The sequence below is a fragment of the Cryptomeria japonica genome, chromosome 9 (assembly GCF_030272615.1).
Source record: "Cryptomeria japonica chromosome 9, Sugi_1.0, whole genome shotgun sequence".
NCBI lineage: Eukaryota > Viridiplantae > Streptophyta > Pinopsida > Cupressales > Cupressaceae > Cryptomeria > Cryptomeria japonica.
This window is the reverse complement of record NC_081413.1, coordinates 246,014,497-246,035,374: the sequence shown is the minus strand read 5'-3', so window position 1 is coordinate 246,035,374 and position 20,878 is coordinate 246,014,497. Positions and strand designations below refer to the sequence as shown.

Sequence of the window (20,878 nt, the reverse complement as noted above, 5' to 3'; positions counted from 1 at the left end):
AATTTACAAATCCAAAAAGTTATCATTTTCTAGTAGTTGATATTTTTTTTCCATTAATTTGTTCAGAAAAAGGTATATCGTGCATTACTACAAGAAGCTCCGTTCGTCGTACAAGTGTCTTATTATGATAACTTTAACATAGTTTTTCCCCACAAGCTCCTTTCTATCCAACTATAATCTTGAATAATTGTTCGTTGACAAATCAGTGAATCGTCTTTTTATGGCAAAGATTATGAAGCATGCCACCAATCTTCAATCTTCTAGTCATGAAACAAATGGAACTTTATATTACCTGAATAGAAGCATATGTTAAGCAAGCCCAAGATCCATTAGTGCTGCAAACAGATGAATCAGAAGCACGTGCAGGCCTTATAGTCTAAGTTATCGCAAGACAAACTTGATTTTAATCTATAAGTAATTTGAGAATCAAATGATTAATACCCATAAGTTCTACATAATCTCTCCTTTGATAATGACACTTTTCTGATTTCGGTGAAAGATTAACAAGACTTTACTTCTATTTTGTAATTTTATTGAAATATCCTGTGGCCAAAAACGAATAATTTTGTTTTCTTTACTAGACTCCCAACGTAATTAAGCTTTAGTCAATGCAGGCAATCTTAGAACGTTCTCCTAATCCTTAGGGAAAGGTAACCTACAAAACGATAAATATATGTACAGAACATTGAACGAGCACAACATAAATAAATTTCTTACAGCTTATCCTTCACTCCTTTTACCTTAAATACATTTTATTACCATCCTCTCCGTATCCACCATCACAAAGAAACAGGAATCAACTATAGAATAGTGTGTGCATTTGTATGCACCTTAATAAGAGAATAAATGTTCGTATTATTGAACACGACCTCATTAAGCTTCCTAACCAGGACTGCAAAATCTTCTTGGGATATTCGTTACATAAAATGATGTTTACCCTGAGGGTCATAACTTAAATATTATATTTGTATGTATGTCATCTTCAGAGGGAAAAATAAATTTATGATTCATACATTTCAGCACCTATATGCTCTTAATGTATTAATACAGCAAAAAGGGGAAAGCAGATGGCTGGCCTTTTTAATAAGCAAAAAGGTACCAAAATTGATGCCCCTGCTTTTCCCCAAAGAACTAAAAAATATGCAAACTACCAAACAATTATCTTCTTTAAATGGCCAAGGCACAAACAGTAGTTTGTACACCTCGGAATGAACATTATGTGTTGAGATGCTCAATCCTGTACACAGTACCTGCACCATTGAAGTTAATGTATATTCTAACCAATAACTGAACAAGGAGTCCATGATCACCAGCGCTTTTGCTGATTTCCCCAGCTTCCACCTCTTCCTCTAGAACCACCACTGCCGCCACGTCTAGAACCACTACCACCTCCCCTTGAACCACCCCAAGATCTCCCATTTGAATTTCCTCCTCGACCTCCTCTGCCATAGCCATTACCAAACCCACCCCCTCTTGACTGGTCATTGCGAACTTGCAGCTCAGGTAAACTTTCAAGTACTTCAATTACAATCCCATCAGCATTGTTCTGGCCTGTCAATTGAAATACATAACTGTCATTGCATGTTGACGAATGAGATGTAAAATTCAAAGAAAGAAGTCATAACAAGACGATCTGATAGTCAACACGTCTCCAGAATAGAATAAAGACCAGATCCCTTGTTCTGTTTCTAAAATAAGTAAAAAGACCATGTCCTTGAGTATTAGAGGTAAATCTAATGCTGCCAGCAGATTTAACCTCGTAATTCACCTAATTCTTTCTTTTCATACAGAAAGACTCCCCCAACCATATACAATAAATTCAAATCATAAAATTATCCTTATAATATGTGTTTTAGGAGATACACGTCGAGTTAAATATTAATATTAGTCCGACTATGGATAACTGAAACTATCAATATACAACTATGTCAATTTTATGAATTGTGAGAAACTTTGAATTCAACCCTAAACAATATGAACCTTTCATCAAGCTAATACCTGCAAGAAATAGATCAACATGCTCACTGGGCACATCAAATACAGCAGCAGTCCCATCTACAGTAAGAGACATCCCACTGATTCCAGCCATGTTGTCTTCAGGTATAATTCTTCGCAGGGTAGTGAACGCATATCTGCAAAATTACCCATATGCAATTTCTTAGTTTTTGGGCATCATTTCATTCGTCTAAATTTTTACTCAACAAACACTACTCACGTTGCAGAGTACATGACCTTTCCAGATTTAAGAATCAAGGTCACGTTATTTTCTTGTGAAGAGAGCAACGATCTTTTCTTGACTTCTGTGTATCCCTTCATAATCATCATAGCAAGAAGAATAATTAGATTTAGTAAATGGACATGGCATTCCATGCAGTATGAAACTGCAAAACACCACCTGTAATTTTTTCATTTTGTGATTTCTGCAATGACCATGAAATGTCACAAAAACTGTAAATGTAATCTTACAGCAATTTTTGCTAATGCTTTTGCAATAATGTCTGCCGCAGGGACCCCACTATTTTTTATAAGTTCCTCAGCTGACTGCCTAAAAACAGGAAGTACACTGCACAATACCAGAAACAACTCTAACTTTTCATGAACCGTGATTTTAATGAGACAAGCAGCAAAATGCCGCAAACTAAAATTTTAATTTATCCTTTTTTTATCAAGTAGAATCACCCAATTTACATACTTTCAAAATTTGCCACTAGCTTTATATAAACCAACCTGTCAGCAACACCCATTATGCTATCTACAGCAGTCAATCCAGAAGCTCTTGCAATATCTGCAGGCTGAGGTGCAGATGCACGCTCAAATTTAACACCAGCCTTCATTTCAATTTGAGATATCATATATTGTTTCTTTCTATCATAAAGCATGACAGAAATCCCAGTATTGCCTGTATGTTTGCATTACAAGGTCAATCTTTTGAAAAAAGCCAAGCATAATGTTACTCACCAAAAGAAAAACATTTTTAATATTTAGCTCATACCTGCTCTACCAGTACGTCCAGATCGATGAATGTAAGTTTCCACATCTCTGGGAGGTTCACACTAAACAATAAACTGATATTAATACAAGAAAAAGGTCTGATGTAAATCCATTATTCATAAGCATGCCTAAATGTCTACCTGAATTATAAGTTGAACATCATTAATGTCCAAACCCCGTGCTGCAACATCAGTTGCAACAAGTATTGAAAATTTTCCTGAACGGAATCCAGCAAGAGTAACCTGAAATTGCAACATGAGGTTCAATCAGAGACATGAAGGATTGCTCGTATATAAGACAAGCCAAAAATCACTCATCGAAATAATATTTAAATTTCTACTGATTTCCTGCAAGGCACACAAACATCACTAAGCATTTGTTAGTGCTGGGGAAAAACATTGATTATCATGTTTTTCACACTCTACCCTCTCCAAATTCCAAAGCTTTTGGTGAGTTTGTCTTATAATCCCACTCCTTAACCCACAATATTATCATTGTAGGATTACTACAACCCAAATTTTATTAACTGCAAGTGATTCTATGATATATCTTGCATTGTTAGCACATTGTTAGGATTAACGTGTGTTGTTCCAATTACTTAACTGTATATTTTATCTTACTTGTTCAGCCTATGGAAGAGTTAGCAGCATGTATACTTCTGTTAGTGGACCATTTGATACAGCATACTGAACTTAAAATCACATTACTTCTCTTTTATATTTTCAGTGCTTTTAATTTTTATGCAGACCATTCACTCCTAGAAAAGAGGGTATGTCTCCCTGCGAACACCAATGTGTTAGGCACCATACCGTACCAATCTCACGGTTGCACAGATTGAAGGATCTTAAACAACTCGTGCAAGCAACAAAATGTATGATTTCTAATTACATATAAATGTTTTAAGTTGCTGAGTTCCTTAAAATTAAATTTAAATTTATAAACTTAGCTCATGCGCTCCTGCAGTCCCCTAAGAATTTGGGAAAATAACCACAATTCCTTGATGCATCCTGCTAGAATAATGTATTGTTTCTTTAATAGTCATCTAGTTGTCTAGTTTGCTTAGATAGTTTGTATTTCTGGTTTCAGTTCACGATTGTTTCTTTTAGAAACATCGTTTGTGTAAATCTATTTAAGGAGACTTTGTCTCCATTGTTTAATACAACATCGAATATTTTAATGATATGGTATCAGAGCGGGAGTCGGTCGTCTGGGTCTGATTCCCTCACGGGAGAGCCCAAGATTTTGGGAGTTACTTTCAGAATCAAGGGTTTCTGAAAATTCAAGTGCCATGGATTTTTTGTTTACCCATGGCGTTTTGCAAGCGATTTTCGTTTTTCTGATCCACGTTGGAAGTGTTTTTGAGTCTGACACGCGTCGGGATTCTTCTGCGATATCTACTCATTTTTTTCTGCATGTGGTGCCGATTTTCACAGCGGTGGCGACACAGTTTCCAGATTTTTACAGCGTTTGTTGTTTTAGACAGCATCTGTTCTTCTCTCTGTGCTTGATCCTCGTGATATCTATTGCTTTGAGCACCATTTGACTTCTGTCCTCGCATTTTCTGTTCGTGAGTCAAGGGTGTTTGTGAGGGTTTTTCATATTGCTGCTCGTGGGAGCTCGAGCTAAAGGGCTTACCTCTAGGAGCACCAGAGACTTTTGTGAAGGTTCCGTGCCCGCATTTTGAATTTTCCGCGACCTGACACTTAAAAGTTGTCCTGCACACGACCTCTATTTGAGGGTTTTTGGAATTATTTTCCCCCAGCGCATCTGGAGTTAGCTGACCTATGCGTCAACGTTTATGAGAGAAACAGCGGCCATTTTCTGCCATCGTGTTTTTCGCGCCCACGTTTTGGTGCGTTTTCTGGTCTGCAAATCGTGGTCTGCACAATATTTTTTTTCTGTTCAGTGGCTAGGGTTTCACGATCTCTTGCTGCTTTCAAGACCCTGTTGTTTTGCCAAGAGTATTGTGCCGCGTGAAGATTTTGGGGTGAATTTTCTGGGGTTTACTAAATTTTGTCCCTTTAAATAAAATTAAGGGGTGGGTTTATAATTTTGCCCGTTAAAAAATTAAAGATAGTTTTTAAAATTGTCTTCAAAAAAATTATTTTGGGCTTGAAAAAAAACATCTGTGGGTTTTATAATTTTTATCCTAAAAAATTATTCTGTTTGGTTTATAATTTTCTCCTAAAAAATTATTGTGGGTTTTGTGCAATTTTTTGCCTCAAAAATCGTTTTGTTAAAGGTTTTACTGTTTTTCCTCAAAAATTAAGTTTTGTATTTTGATCCATGTCTCAGATTGTGTCTTGGTTTTTGATCGATTTTTCACCTCAAAATTCGTGTCTAGTCATCTGTAATTCTCGATGTTCATGTGGGATTCTGGGTTATGCATGATTTTGTCTTACCGTTTTTTTCTGAAAAAACGATGCTTTGTAATCTTCAGTTTCAGTGTTTGACAGTTTTTTCCTCAAACATTGTGGCTTCTTGCAGTCTGATTTGGGGCGCCGTGCTCATCTGCAAAAGTTTGTTGAAGGTTTGCCAATTTTTCCTCAAAATCATGGTTTCAATTTTATCTCGGTGTCTCTGACTACAGGGAGTGATACCTTTGTTACCCAACATCAAGTTGGATGATTTGTGGAGATATCAAGAAGTTCTCCAGATTCTGGGAGGGTCAGTGGAGATATCATGAAGTTCTCCAGATTCTGGGAGGGTCAGTGGCAGGCTCTTGTTGCAAAGCGTTCTAAGAAGAAAGGGGCAGCCTTCTCTGTTTTTCCTCTTGGTAGTTAGCACGATGACCATCAAGGGAGGGTGTTAGAATAATGTATTGTTTCTTTAATGGTCATCTGGTTGTCTAGTTTGCTTAAATAGTTTCTATTTCTGGGTTCAGTTCACGATTGTTTGTAACATCGTTTGGTTCAATTTAATTAAAATTTCAAAAAATATGGCTTTTCTGCGAGGTATATACAGAAATAAAAAAGAGATTACCAAGGTTCAAAGCTTGCAAAATGAACTTGTATTTTTTAGTTTTTGTGGTTGTCACTTTTTTTTGTTTATTAAATATTATATGCATGTTATGTGATATCTGAATTTGTTTTAATATGTTTATAATTTTAATTTGTTATGTGATATCTGAATTTGTTTTAATATGTTTATATGTTTATGATTCCTGCTCACAGCCTAAGACAAATATTTTTATAATTTTAATATGATTTTGCACGGGCATCCTCAAAATGTAACCAACCTAAAAAAAATTGTTACATACAAACATACCAGAACTAAAACCAGTAGCTTAGACTTCCGTTGGGCTTCGTGATTTTACTATTTAATTTGTACAGGCTAAACTGCCAGAGAAAGTTTTGTGGACCGACCTTTTTACTTTGTCCATCATCTCAATAAATCTACTTAGTCAAAAGCTATCATTTAGTCTCTATGATGCATATTGGCCTTACAATATGGCCTGGAGTACTGAATTGGCAGAAAAGTAGACCTATCCTGAATACAAATCCCAGAATGCGAATCTAGAACAATGTGTGTAAAGTAGACCTATCCTGAATACAAATCCCAGAATGTGAATCTAGAACAATGTGTGTGCCTGTGGTTCAGGAAAGGTTTACATTTTCTGTCGGAATCAAGTGGAATCAACAGCTAATGAATCCAAAAGATTCCATTGATAACATGGTGATCCCATTGTGTTTCAGTCGCAATTCCAGAGGTAGGCATTGATTTCAACAGGTTTTTTAATTTGCTGACCTCATAAAAACCATAAACAATAGTGTTCCATTCAATTCATGAGTTTTAGATGCCACGGGAAACAAGGGAACCCTCTGCTAATCAAACATGAATATAATGGAGACAACACTGCTGCTTGAACACCACTTTGACAAGCCATAAGAACAAGGAATAGTGCTACACAACAGAAAACGGCAACCATATTTGACAAAATGCTTTTCCAGTTTTCTGGCAACGACATTGATATTTGATTGTAACAAAACCACTCCAGCTTCCCTCTTGATAGATCATAGAACTAGAATATCTCAGTGGCAAAACAGTTTAGGGCAGATTTAGTCATCCAACTTCAGCACTCACCACCTGACTATCTGTTTACTGTTCATAGCTACCCACCAGAATAAAGGAAATGAGCTACACTTGATATTGTATCTATTAGCTGATTAAGGCTATCATCATTCAATCAGATGTTATTTATCAGAAGTGTTCAGTGACAGTCACCATGTAAGTTAACAATAGATTTCTCATCAATGTCTGATTACCATACTTATACAGTTTTTAGGTTGCAACATATATTCATAATTATACAGTTTTTAGGTTGCAACATATATTCATAATTTTATATATTTATTGAAGGATCTGCCCAATACATACCAAACCTCCCAAAAACATTTGCCATACAGGCATGCCCATGCTTTGTGTGTTTGTGTATAAGTTAAAAATAGATTTCTCGTCAATGTCTGATCACTGTACTAACATTGTTTTTAGATTGCAATATATATTCTTATTTTTATATATTTTTTGAAAGGACCTACCCAAAACATACCCAGCCTCCCCAAAAATATTTGCAATAAAGGCATGCCCATACACGTGCCCATGTGTGTGGGTGTCTGTGTACATGTGTGTGCGTGTGTGCATGTGCATGTGCATGTAGTTACCTACCCAAAACACACCCAGGCTCCCCAAAGAATTGTCGTACAAGCATGCCCATATCTATGCCCGACTCTGTGTGTGGGGGCATGTGTGTGTATGCATCTGTGTATGTGCACATGCACGTGCGTGTGTGCCTCCTTAAACAATTTACCACTCATATCGGATCTTATTTATAAAAATGCCATATTAAATAAAGACACCATAACTCTAGAATTTAATAATTCACAATTTTCATTGCATTCCATCTGTATAGGCATAGTAATTTTCCACAGACAAGAAACGACACATGACCACCCATAATTTGAGGAGAACTGATGTTTTCTCTATGGTTACAGTAGTACAAGTGTTTCAAACATTAAGCCAAACTAGGCAGTCTATTATATATCTCAAAAATCTCCAAAAATTTCTATTGAATCTAAAGATACTTAAATAGGTGAGTTAGCATCATCTTTGCAATGCCCCCCCACTTATAACAATTATCCTCATTCAGCATGAGGTATTTTTAAAAACAGCAATTTGAATCTAAGAGTCAAAATAACCTACTTCACGTTGAGACTGTTGTATATCTCCATGCAATGCACGAGCTTTACCAGGAAATGATTCAGCAAGCTCAGATGCATCATTCTTTGTCTCTGTAAAAACAATACTACGTCCCCCACTGCACAAGCAAAAATGAATGTACATTTAGATTAAGAATGGAGTTATTTTCTCATGAGAGATGCTCCACAATGCAAAACCAGAATTTACAGAAACAATTTCCAAATACATAGATTATACATTATAGCCTAACCTGCTGTAGCAGCGAATGACATCTGGTATAACCGTTGCTCTTGCTTTGTAAAAGCAGGGAAGAACAATGTGCCTTATACTTGTACTAGCCTTCATCTTATCATCACCAACAAGATCTGCAGTTTTTCTATCAGGCTTGAAGAATTTTGATGCAATCTGTTAGAGAGGTAAAAATGAGGTATCAAGCATTTGCATGGAATAAGAAAAAACTGGAAACCAACTCAAGAAACATAAGCATCAGCGCGTACTGTAGTTTCCACAAATAAACAGCTAAACAGCACACAAGATTTGAAAATATTTACAATGCCACATTGAGCACTGTCAGAAACCCCACCTGCTTTACCCAATTCGGCATTGTTGCACTAAAAAGAAGTGTTTGAACCTTACTCACATCCTCAACTTTTCCTGAAACAGTAGTAAAAAAGGGTCTATTAAGAGATACAGTGGACATAATTAAACTGCAATCACCTGCTACAATTACAATCACTAAAAATTGGAGCACAAAAAATGGATATTATATGTATCATCGTTCAATGTAATATACCAACTTAATTCCAAAAAGCTTCCAAATAGGTAAATTTCACTAATGGTCATGATGCAAAATGAACAAATTGCCTTAAGGTTCTATGGCATTCTAGGTACCAACTGCCAAACACTCGTTAAAACTTGATTACACATCTATGGCATTCCAGATACCAACTGCCAAACACTCATTAAAACTTGATTGCACATCAATAGAAATAAATAACATATAAAAAAATTATAGCTCCCCAAGTGAATGTATTGACAAGTTAAATGAGATGTACACTCTCAGCCAAATACAAGATAAGCATTTCATTTAATAACAATAACTAAGCAATTCAAAATAACAAGCTTGCTGGAAGTGCAGTTTTCAAGTTTGATAAGGAAGCAATAGCATAATCATTTCAAAACAAGTATCAAAGACTGATCCAGATGAGGATCCTAAAAACTCTGTGATACCAGGTTCACCTGTCTGAAGGCTTTAGCCTGGACCGGATCCGTGTGGGTCCTGGTTCACACTGGGTTTGCAACAGGTCCGTCCTGGGTTCACCCCAGCGATGAGGATCCTAAAAACTCCGTGATACCAGGTTGACCTGTCCGAAGGCTCTAGCCTGGACCGGATCTGTGTGAGTCCTGGTTCACACTGGGTCCGTCCAGGGTTCACCCCAGGACCCCTGGGGTGAACCCTTTTGGACCCGGCTGAACCCAGGTTCACCGGCTGGGTTAAGTCACTTTTAAACATTAAAAAAAAAAAAAAGAATTCCCTTCAATCACATACTAATAACCATGGCAAATGAAAATGATGATGATCTTGACCTAGATCCTTTTGATGATTGATGAAGATGGATGACAATTATTATTTTTTATTGTCAATTTTGTAATTTTAATGATTTTCATTTGAATCGTGAACCTGGACATATATGAATCTATGATACATTGATATATATTATATGGCATATGAGCATATAACATGATATGATATTATTGAAATCCTGAACAGTACCTACTTGAAAACTAAATTCAATTAGCGATTCTAAAGGGCAAGATAAGTAAATGTGAGAGGTTAAAGAGTAAATGCGAGATATATGGCATATGAGTATATGACATGATATGATATTATTGAAATTCTGAACAGTAACTACTTGAAAACTAAATTCAATTAGCGATTCTAAAGGGCAAGATAAGTAAATGTGAGAGGTTAAAGAGTAAATGCGAGATAGCAAAAGGTGCGTCTTGGAAATTTGGCACTTTTTATTGGAAATCCAGCATAACAAGAAGTAATTTAGCCATCCTCGAAGAAGTCAAACATTTACTGAAATCTATTATAGTTATAACTTCAATACCAAAACATGAATCATACCAAGGATGTTTTCCACGTCCTCCACAAAGCCCATGTTAAGCATTTCATCAGCCTCATCCAGGACACGAAATTTCAATGATTTCAAGTTAAGACTCCCTCTCTCGATATGATCCTGTGCAAAGAAATTGACACAAGTTTTTTACCAACAAACTGTCACATATAAGGGAAGTAGTTGAAAAATGCTACTCACTTACCTTGATACGACCTGGTGTTCCAACAACAACATCTACACCTCTACGTAGTGCATTTTCCTGCGGACCATATGGAGCACCTCCATACACACAGCATGTATTAATGCCAACAGATCCACCATAAAACTCAAAATCTGAATGAACCTGCATATCAAAAGTTGTCATACAGAGTTCCTAGAATTACTGATGCAAACTTGTAAATAAATTGCCAAAGAAAGAACATATTTTCAAAACACTAAAATAATTACAGTGTTCAGGTCAAAGTTAGAATAATACCTGTTTTGCAAGCTCCCGAGTTGGAACCAAAACAATCACACTAGGTAGCTTTCCATAGGACTTATTCCTATCTTTTGCATATTGTCCACTTGTTAATGACTCCAAAATAGGCAACACAAATGCCAATGTTTTACCCTGGAAATATTAATGTACATATCAGAGACGTGATAACTGAAACGGAATAGCTCAGTAGTCAGTCAAAATAATTAACATTCCAAAACTACTTGATTGGCATGTCACATCTAAACACTAATTAAGAAAAAGATAAGTCCCCTAAATTATTTCAATGACACAATAGATGACTTAAGGAAAACTGCATATTTCCTTAAAACCAATTGCATACATATTTGCACAAAATATACAAAATTAAATACTGAACAGGGTTACTAATTGATAATTCAATATCAAGTACCATAAACCATTTTGTTTATCGTAAACATTTGACAATAGACATTAAACTATCAATCATCACCTGTGTTTAGTATATAACCATGATTTGCACAAAATATACAAATTTAAATACAGAACATATCTGATAATAGACATTTCAATGACAATTGTCACATGTCAATAAAAAAGCAGAATAGTTTATACACACGCACACATGTGCATCTAAAGTTGCACCACTGTAAATGTATAAAAAAACATGGCTTCCTCTTCAGACAAATAAAGAGATGGAATGGGATTCTGCAATGGTCAGGCATAGCATTGACTTCTTCTCATGGGTGTAGAAGGCTAGTTCTTAAAGGTGACTCGATAAATGAGAATCAAGGGCTGCACTCTGGTCAATGCCCAAATTGGGAAAATACTATTTTTTTAGAGGCAGAATCATACGAAGTAAATTCTTTGAAGAATTAAGCTTTAAACATTGTTAAAAGGAAATCAATATAGTGGTGACCTTTTACTTTTTAGCCAATACGGGTACTGATCAAGAACTGTATTTGGCTCTCTTTAGTGAACAAGTTGAAATTTAGTAAAGGCTTTATAAGTTATTAAGTTTATAACCCCCTCGGTTGCCTCCAATGGTGATATTATTTTTACCACATGTTGGCTTGTTTTAACTTGATAGCTCTAGGCTGTATAAGAATATATTCTTTTATATTGACTGATGATGAAGAGAACTGGCCAATTTTTAAGTTTGGAGGAGAGGTGTATGTCAATCAATGACCGTGTGTGTATTTGTTACACACATAGGCTCTTGATGTTTGTGCAAAGAGCTCTATTTAAGGCATCAAGTGCTCGCTGCGCTATGCTACCTAGTGTTTACTTTTCTACATTCCTTTTGATTATTGCACGTATCATTTGTGGGTTCCTTAGCCACTTTGATTACAGCTGGCATGCACTACAACCATTTGAGTGGCTTTGAAGGCCTTAATTTGCAGTTGTTGGCAAAAACACTACCTCTTGACACTGCCTTGTATCACAACAAGGAACTTGCCTAGGGCACTGCCCTTAGACGCCATTGGTGGCTCAACCCCTAAACCTCCAACTTCAACCTTCCCACATATTGATATGATTGTAAGCAAAAGGACATCTTACAGCCTCAAGGTCCACAGTATTATGACACATTCGAAGTATTACAGCCCACCTACCTTATTTCCTAGCACCTTCAATTCTAATGTATTGTTCCTTCCAAATTAATTCCTCATAAAAGGCAATTAGAATTTGCATCATACCTTGGATTGCTAGCTATAAGACTACATATAAATTATTTTTAACAACCTCGAACAGAAAAACCTTCAAGACGCCATTGAGACTCCCAGGTAAATTTAATGAAGCTCTTTACTGCTCACCGGGTTAAACTATAATGGGAATTCAATTAGCCTGCATTAATGGTATGTGAGACAAAAGCTTCAAGTTACAGGAAACTTAATATGTGAAAATTAAGGATGAGAACTGAAAGTTATCACTATCCTATAAATATGGCATATAATAGGTAGCGCAGTTTACTTTTCACGTCAGATTAAGGAAATTCAATTCAAGCTAGGCATCGAAATCACTAGTTTCCATCGGCATTATCTTTTTCCAGATCACTCGTTTTCTCAACCTTCTAACATGTTAAGTTAATAAATTCACTCCGAATGCCAAAATTACATAAATTGACAGCATATTCAAGATCTTCCTCAGATAAGAAATATTATGGCTAGTTTTAACCGCTGTAAGAAGGGACATTACACAATAAATAAGCAAGCAAAATTATCATTAAAATATAAATATGAAAACAATACTAGCATACCTGTCCAGTTCGAGCTCGACCCACCAAATCAAAGCCCTTGTATATAGTCTCAAACGTCATTGCTTGTATGGGAAATAGCGACTCGATTCCTTTAGACTTTAACTTCTGCCTTAAAGCCTCCGATATATTAAAATTAGAAACGGCATTCAGGTTCTCCACTTCTGTTTCCCCTTCGTCTTCGTCATCATCTTCTTTTTCTACTTCATATTTTTGCGCTGCTACTTTTTCTTCTTCAACATCACTGTCCCAGCTCTTCTTCTTCTTCTTCTTCTTGGGGCTGGGCTCCTCCCCCGCCGCCGACTTCGATAATTTCCTCTTAGAGTTCACGCGTTCGAATCCCATTTCAGCCTCTTCATTCTCTTCTTCCTCTGTCTTTGACGACTTTTTCTTTTTCTCGGCAGAGAAAGGACTGTGTTTAGATTTCTTCTTGGACTCCATTTTCGGAGCAGAAATTACCTCCAAAGCAGGCATTGCCGTCTGTTAATAAGGGAAAAAAATATAAAGAATTAAAAGAATTTTCCTACTGCAAAAAAAGCTTCGAAGGATCTTCAGTCTGTATCGCGTGAACGCAGCTGTTGAGAGAAAAAAGGCTACGCAACAACCTTACTAGAAAAAAGGCTACGCAACAACCTTATTTTCACTGCCCTTCTAAACCCTAACGAGGGGTTTAAAACAACTGACTTTTTCTGTAGTTATAAACCCTAAAAATAGTTCATAAAATATATGCACTCTCTAAACCCTAGAAAAGGACAAGCATTGACTAGATGACATGTCTGCCTCTCTACCACCCAAAATATTTCTATTGTTTCGGTAGTCTTACGCAATATGAAATGATAATATTTTGTGGTTGCGTTTTTTTTCTTCAATCTTCTAGCGTAAGGAACAAAATATTACAAACTAGCAATTGTATTAAAGAGTTGTATTAAATAGGTGGGGAAGGTCGATTAGGATAAATTATAAATAAATATATATATATATATATATAAAGTATTTTATAGTTTTAATGTAAAAGTTTGCAATTTTTAGGAAATAAAGGTTTATTAAGTTAATGAAAAAGATACTAAAATAAGTTCATCAAATATATTTAAAGAGAAAAATATCTTATACGATGTATTAGCAAAATTTCATGAGAAAGTTATCAAATAGAATAGAAGAGATGGATTTCAATAAAGAGAAAGCTTTGAGCATAGATTCTTTAAAGATTCTACCTAGGGAAGAAATTTTTTGGCATCAAAAATCCTGAGAATGTTGGCTTAAGGAGGATGATAAAAACACCAAATTCTTCCATAACTCAACAAAATTAAAAATAAGCACGAATAGGATTTTTGAGATCAAGAGTAAAGAAGGGTCCGTCCTTAAAGATCGGGAAGAGATAAATGCAGAAGTAGTAAGACATTTTTTCAGAATTTATTGAACGGTAGGGTTGTTTTAGAGGAAAGAGAAAGGGTGAATGTCCTCCAAGTGATACCTAATATTATAAATCAGTCTAAAAATGATAAAGTAAGAAAACTAGTAATTAAGAAGGAAGTTAAGAGAGCAACCTTCCAATTGAGCCCAAACAAAGCGCTTAGGCCATATAGCTTCCCTGTCGATTTCTTTAAAGTGTTATGGAGACCATTTAGGATAACTTGGGAGAAGCAATTGAGGAATTAAGGAATGAATCCTATATCTTATAGAAGATTTTAATAATGACTTTATTATACTTGTCCCAAAAAAAGTGTAGCAAAAACCTTTGATGATTTTCAATCAATATCTTCATGCAATACTATGTATAAAATAATATCCAAAGTAATGGTTGATCGAATGAAGGATTTATTGCAAAATATAATAGAAGAAAGTAGTTTTTTACCTAACAGATTAATTGCTAAAGGAATCATAATAGCCCATGGGGCAATGCATACTATCAAAAAGATAAATTTTGATAGGATGGTTGTTAAATTAGATATTTACGAAGCATATGATCAAGTGGACAAACAATTTTTTCTGGATGTCTTGGAGATTTTTTTTTATTGATTGTATAGATTGGGTCAAAATTTGTATTAAATCTCCAAGGTGTTTTATTTTAGAAAATGATAACTCATAAGTATTTCTTCAAACCTCTAGAGGAATTAGAGAAGGGGATCCCTTGTCCCCTTTTCTTTTTATTATCATGACAAAAAATTTGGGGTGAAACATTCTAAAGGCAATAATATTGCACCAAACATGGAAACAACTACACATTAACAATTTACAAGCGATACAATTATGTTTGGAGAATCTAATGTTGGTATGTGACGACTGATCATGCAAATATTGTACACTCGTAATGTATCTTTACCGAAGAAAAAAAAATGGTGTTTTTTTTCCTTGAAAAATCAACATTGAAAAAAGCCCTAAAAAGTTGACTTTGTAGGTTGCCCTAAAATTGCATGTTATAAGCGGCTAGAATGAAAAGGGCATTGTAATGGTGTGTATTGTTTTACTAGATAATAAGAAAAGATTGGACGACTATGTTTTGTGGATGTAGCCCACCTTGGGTGAATCACATTAAATCTTTGTGTTATTTGTGTTGTGTATTATTATTCATTTTGTGTATTTGAATTTGCATATAATTGTTAATTTGTATTTGCTCCAAATTTGCCAAAACCCTAACATCTAATTATAGGGAAGTGTGATATATCAAATCTACTCTAGATAAATTTTGCCTTACTTTGAGTTAAAATATTAATTGGAATGGGTCTGATATTTTCTTCTTCAATGCAACTATGAGAAAATAGAGAGAAATATCAAATATACTAGGAAGAAAAATTGGCTCCCTCCTAGGAAAGTTTCTAGGTCTTCTATTGTTTGTTGGAACTAATAAAACAAATTTTTAGAATTATTTTTGGGACAATTACAAGGTTAAGTTGGAAGGTTGGAAAGGTGATGAACACACCTTAGGACTGAGAGGAGGGGGGGTTGAATCAGTCCAAACCTAATCTTTAAATTTCATTACTTATTCCATAAACTCTTTAACCTTATTCTTATCAGGAGCAATGAAAGATATAACTATAAAACACCATGCAGAAGAGAACACTAGATTTATGTGGAAAACTCAAATAAGGAAAAACTATAATGAGAGTCAACTCACAATATATAAAATGATTACAATATTATTTTAGGCTTATTGCTAAGGAAGTGCACTGCTCCCTAAAGGACTTACACACTAGAGTGCACAACATTATGACAAGATACAGAGTTGCAATCTCAAGATCACTTCTCTAAAGCAATGTACAATGAATATATGAATAACAAACAAGTAGGCCTTCGACAATCTTTAAACATGAAGTTGTCCTTAAATCTCTGTCACAAGCAACCAACTCCACAACAATCACCACACACTAACTTTGTCTCAACTTAATTTTGTAAGTGATATACTAATGTAGGCGCATCACACTCATTTTCACATACACACTCACACATCCACACTCATACTATATCAACATCAATTTGATCCTCTATATATACCATCTTCTTCATTGCAAACATCAATTAGGTCGGCCAAACAACAAACAAGCATCGATCCTATCAAATCGGACATCAAAACATAATTGTGATGAAAGTGGTCCAAACTAGGAGATAGAGAGGACCTAAAAATATCTTAAACTTATTTCCAAGTAAGTAGGAACAATGCACATGCTATAAACCATCCTCCAAAGGTCGATAACAAGGTACTATGTAGAAACCCCTGTAGACACCTAAAATTGTTCTAGCTTAATTGAATGAATATTTTTTTTATTTAGTTATTTTATCTTGTCTTCTATTAATTAAATAAATTCTTAATTACTTCATTTATCCTCTTCTAGCCTTTCCTTAATTAAATAAATATTTTTATTTATTTAAATTATCTTTAAATATTTTATTTATTTAATTGGTCCCACTTCCTCTATTAATTAAATAAATCTTTTTTTATTTAACTAATTCATTAGCTTTTTCTCTTCATGACGCATGTCATTTATCTTTTAATTTTCCTCTACCTACCCCCTTCATTATTTTATTTTATTTTTACCTACCCTTTAATCCTAGCCGACCATTTATCTTTTCATCTCTTAATCTTATCCCTCTATTTTCTAGAGTGTCTTCTATATAAGAGGATACTCTCATTATTTCACAACCCTAACACTTTTATGCAATCAAGCCTTCTAGCGATCAAGCGACTTCACAACCACAATCTGTTCTTTATTGAGCTCTTGTGCACACACAAAATTTGAGAGCAAATATATCAAGAAAGATCAATGGAGACAGGAGACAATGGAGATCAAACCCTACTTGACATGTGAATGGCATTATTGTTTCAATTTGTTAATTTGCATGTTCTTAGGTTTCTTCATTGGTGTATGGTGAACGTTTTATTGTAGGACTAAGGTTTGTTGTGGTTGGATCTTTGAGATTTTGCAATAGTTTGTCATCGTCATTTTTCACCTTGCACATTTTGGCATGCTTGGTGGGACTCTTGTCCCGTTTTAACATCATTTAGTTGTTATTTTCTTTAGTTTTTGTTGTCGAGTTGCAGGTTTAAGTTTCCAAAATCGCATCTGAGACTTTTATTTTTGCATTTGTGTTCAGATTTTGCGTTTGTTGCATAGCTTTTGGCGTCTATGTTTTATGTTTTGTCTTGCAGGTTCAGGTTTCAAAAATCACATCCGTGACTTTTCTTTTCGTGTCTGTCTCAAGATTATGCATCTGCGATCCATATTTTCGCATGTGTTTGTGACTTGGTTTTGCAAGTTTAGGTTCAATTTTTTGCATCTACAACTATTATTTTCATGTCTATATTTTAAAATCGTGTCTAGGTCATTTCTTTATGCGTCTATGTTTTTTGTTTTGATTTGTTCGAAGGGTCTTCTAATATATCACGTCTATGATTTGTCTTTTTGCGTTTGTGTGCAGAATCCACGTTTATGATGGGTATAATTGCTTCTGTGTTTCCGTATTTAGTTTTTGTTGTCATTTTAGATTAAATTTTGCATTTAGATTTGGTTTTATCCTAACCCCTTGCTTGGACTAACATAGTGGTGCAACTGTTTAAAAGGCAAAAACGTATTGTCGAATGCCCCCTTTTAACATTTGGATTTGGATTTTCTAAAATTAACCTAATGAGAGTGCTTGCAAGTGGGGGTAATTTATCAAAACTACTAATCATTTTGTTGTAGGGGTAATCTAGGTGTGTGTCTTTGCATTTCTAGTTTAATTAGGGTCACATCTTTTTTCATTTTGGGGTTAAAGAACTTGTTTGAAGTGTTTGGTGTGCTTTGCATATTTCATGTTTATAACCCTAGAGGTGATAACAAAAGTATCCTCTCCCCTCGCCTTCCATTAGACCTTAGGTGTAAGAGAAATTGTTATCATCTTCTTTTTAGGTAGTAGGGCTTGTCTCCCGAGTAGCCCATAAGGCCAAGTGAGAGGGCATGACCCAAGCGGTACTTTCTTCTACCCACTATATAAATTAATACATTAGGCAAAAGTCACGACGACTTGGTGACATGTATCTACACCAATGGTTCTCCCTAGTATCCTCACTTCTGTTGGATGCATTAAAAATCCTCTTTGAGGATTGGGAGTGGGTTCTTAAATGAGTTGTCGCCACATGGGTAAATACCAAGAACCGCAAAAGTTCCCCCACTAAACACATTTTATTTTAGAGGCCAAAAATCCATACATTTGATGGTTTAGGGAGTTCGGATCATACCCCGTAGACACCCCTCATGTACCCTTTCATGTTGAGATAGTAATTCCTCATTTGATCTTTGATCTTTTGAAGTAATAGAATCTGGTATGCCCGAGAAGTGAGTGTCGTGGTGGGGGATCCAGTGCTACCACAATCTCTAGTTGTCCGCTTGTTTGAGGTATTTCTATGTCGTGGGGGCCCCATTGAATGGTTTCTCTTTCCAACCTAAGTTTTGCATGTTTTCAAGTGTCTTCAAGTTGTGTTATACCAATGGAAATCTTTTGAACATACACATAACATTTTGGACAAAAACACCTTCAGACATTGTGTCTTCATTGTTTGTTGTGTTTTTTGGCCATAAGACATTCAACAACAAGATCTGGTCGCAATCAACAACTATACATTTTGGACATACTATAATTTTTTTTTTACCAAAAACACGTCTACGTTATTTCAAACCGTGTCTGTGAAGAGTAGAAACGCATATGTGTCTCAACAGATCAGAAGCTGCCAAAAATAAATAGAACAAAAAATGCGTCTGGGTTATTTAAAACCACGTCTATGTTTCCTAAAACTGTATATGTGATAAGAAAGCACGTCTGTGTAGGACAAAAATGCGTTTGTGTTTTAGAGAGTAAAAATTGTCTGAAAAAAGCAGAAATCACATATGGGTTTCCTAAAATTGTGTTTGTGTTAGAAAATCGTACCTGTCCAGGACAACACCGCGTCTGCATTATTCAAAATTGCAAAAGTATCATTATCAACAAAGGAAAATAGTGCTTAGGTTTTGGATCAAAAGAGTTTCCAAGGTAGCTTCCATTAAGGCTTCATTTTTAGTCAACTAGTCCTTATCAAGGCTTTGTCAATCACTTTCACTCATTTGCAATCCTTCATACATGCATTTTTTAAACTAGAGTCAAAAGGTTGCTTTGTTGTCCTAATCATATCTTGCAAACATACTACAACATATAATTAAGTGGTTCCCGCATCAGATCTATCATCTTATGGTCCCACTTGATCCTCTTTAGTCAAGGTCAACTTACCTCATCAAGAGATCTATCATCTCTTTGGAAGCCACGCCTTACTTTTGATCGCTTATCTTGGACTTACACTTTTGGACATTGCAAGATAACAATAGATTCATTCCATCTCATATTCCTTCTTGGTCTTCCATAGTCTTCACATTTTCTCCCATCTCTCATTTTAGCCAAGGTTTAATTCATGGTTGAAACCTTTTCACAAAGGTCTAGAAGAGAAGTCGAGGAATCTCTAAGATCTCTCAACATAAGTACCTATGAGTTTGATGGAGATGTATTTTACAACCCATTTGAGAGTCGCAGAATATACCAGACAATGATAATGACAATGCATCTATCACTTCCGCAAAAATTGAAGAGACTATCATAGATCCAAGGTTCAATAGATTGGTTGAAGAAATCATGAGAAGAGATAGACAATACTTCTTTCAAGTTGTGGCATAGAGTGGAACAAGACTACCTTATGATTTTGATGTGTCAAAATTCTAGACGAGGATCCTAATCAAGTGAATCAAACAAATGAAAATCTTAGAGGACATAATGATGGTAATAGAAGAGAACGTTTCCTGCCTGAGTCACCCTCGTCCTTATTTCAAATATAAGAAGTTACCAAAACTCATACTCACACCAACTTTGCTAGGAACTCTCATGAACAACGCCACAGTCGTCTTTTTCCATGGAGAAGAAATGCTAGCACTCATACACATGATAATACCCAATATCATACCAATGCATACAATTACACTCGAGGGAACATTCAAAATCATGACACAAGGAGATTGTGTCAGATTTGGGGCCAATATTCAAGATCATTCTTATGATACCTCTTATCCTCATAGTCATGACATGTATAATCGACCTTGACCCAGCGCTTCTCATTATAATTCCATTCCAAGTGGTCCATATGCTAGCTACAACTATGTTCCTCCTCCATATGAGCACATCTATGATCAATATCATCTATGCATGCATTATATCCCTCCTCCTCCTCCCAGTGGTTCAGGCATGGGACTAGCTCAAAGAGAAAAGACACCACCTGAGAATGACTTGCAACAACAAATCAAGGATTTGCAAAACTAAATGGCAGACATGAGTGCACCAAAGAAAGAATATATAATGAAAGACATGTGTCCT

General features: G+C 35.5%; 1 protein-coding gene across 1 annotated transcript; it reads right to left on the bottom strand.

Annotated features, from left to right (window-relative positions):
- Positions 1-796: 796 nt before the first annotated feature.
- LOC131049985 (DEAD-box ATP-dependent RNA helicase 7) lies at positions 797-13,719 on the bottom strand. The gene is made up of 14 exons (XM_057984104.2): positions 13,022-13,719; positions 10,786-10,920; positions 10,513-10,653; positions 10,319-10,430; positions 8,771-8,841; positions 8,438-8,592; positions 8,191-8,305; positions 3,132-3,233; positions 2,993-3,053; positions 2,728-2,899; positions 2,467-2,563; positions 2,216-2,310; positions 1,999-2,132; positions 797-1,551 (listed from the first exon to the last, which is right to left on the bottom strand). The coding sequence occupies exons 1-14, from the start codon at positions 13,490-13,492 to the stop codon at positions 1,307-1,309; spliced, it is 2,106 nt and encodes a 701-aa protein (XP_057840087.1). The 5' UTR covers positions 13,493-13,719; the 3' UTR covers positions 797-1,306.
- Between the last annotated feature and the right edge of the window lie 7,159 nt (positions 13,720-20,878).

Bases quoted from the DNA above. Each gene is read 5' to 3' on its own strand.
- LOC131049985 (XM_057984104.2), bottom strand. From the start codon at position 13,492: ATGCCTGCTTTGGAGGTAATTTCTGCTCCGAAAATGGAGTCCAAGAAG. The intron at 10,431-10,512 runs GTAAGTGAGTAG...TTCTTTGCACAG, and splicing joins GAACACCAGGTCGTATCAAG to GATCATATCGAGAGAGGGAG. The intron at 3,234-8,190 runs GTAGGTTATTTT...TTGCAATTTCAG, and splicing joins TACAACAGTCTCAACGTGAA to GTTACTCTTGCTGGATTCCG.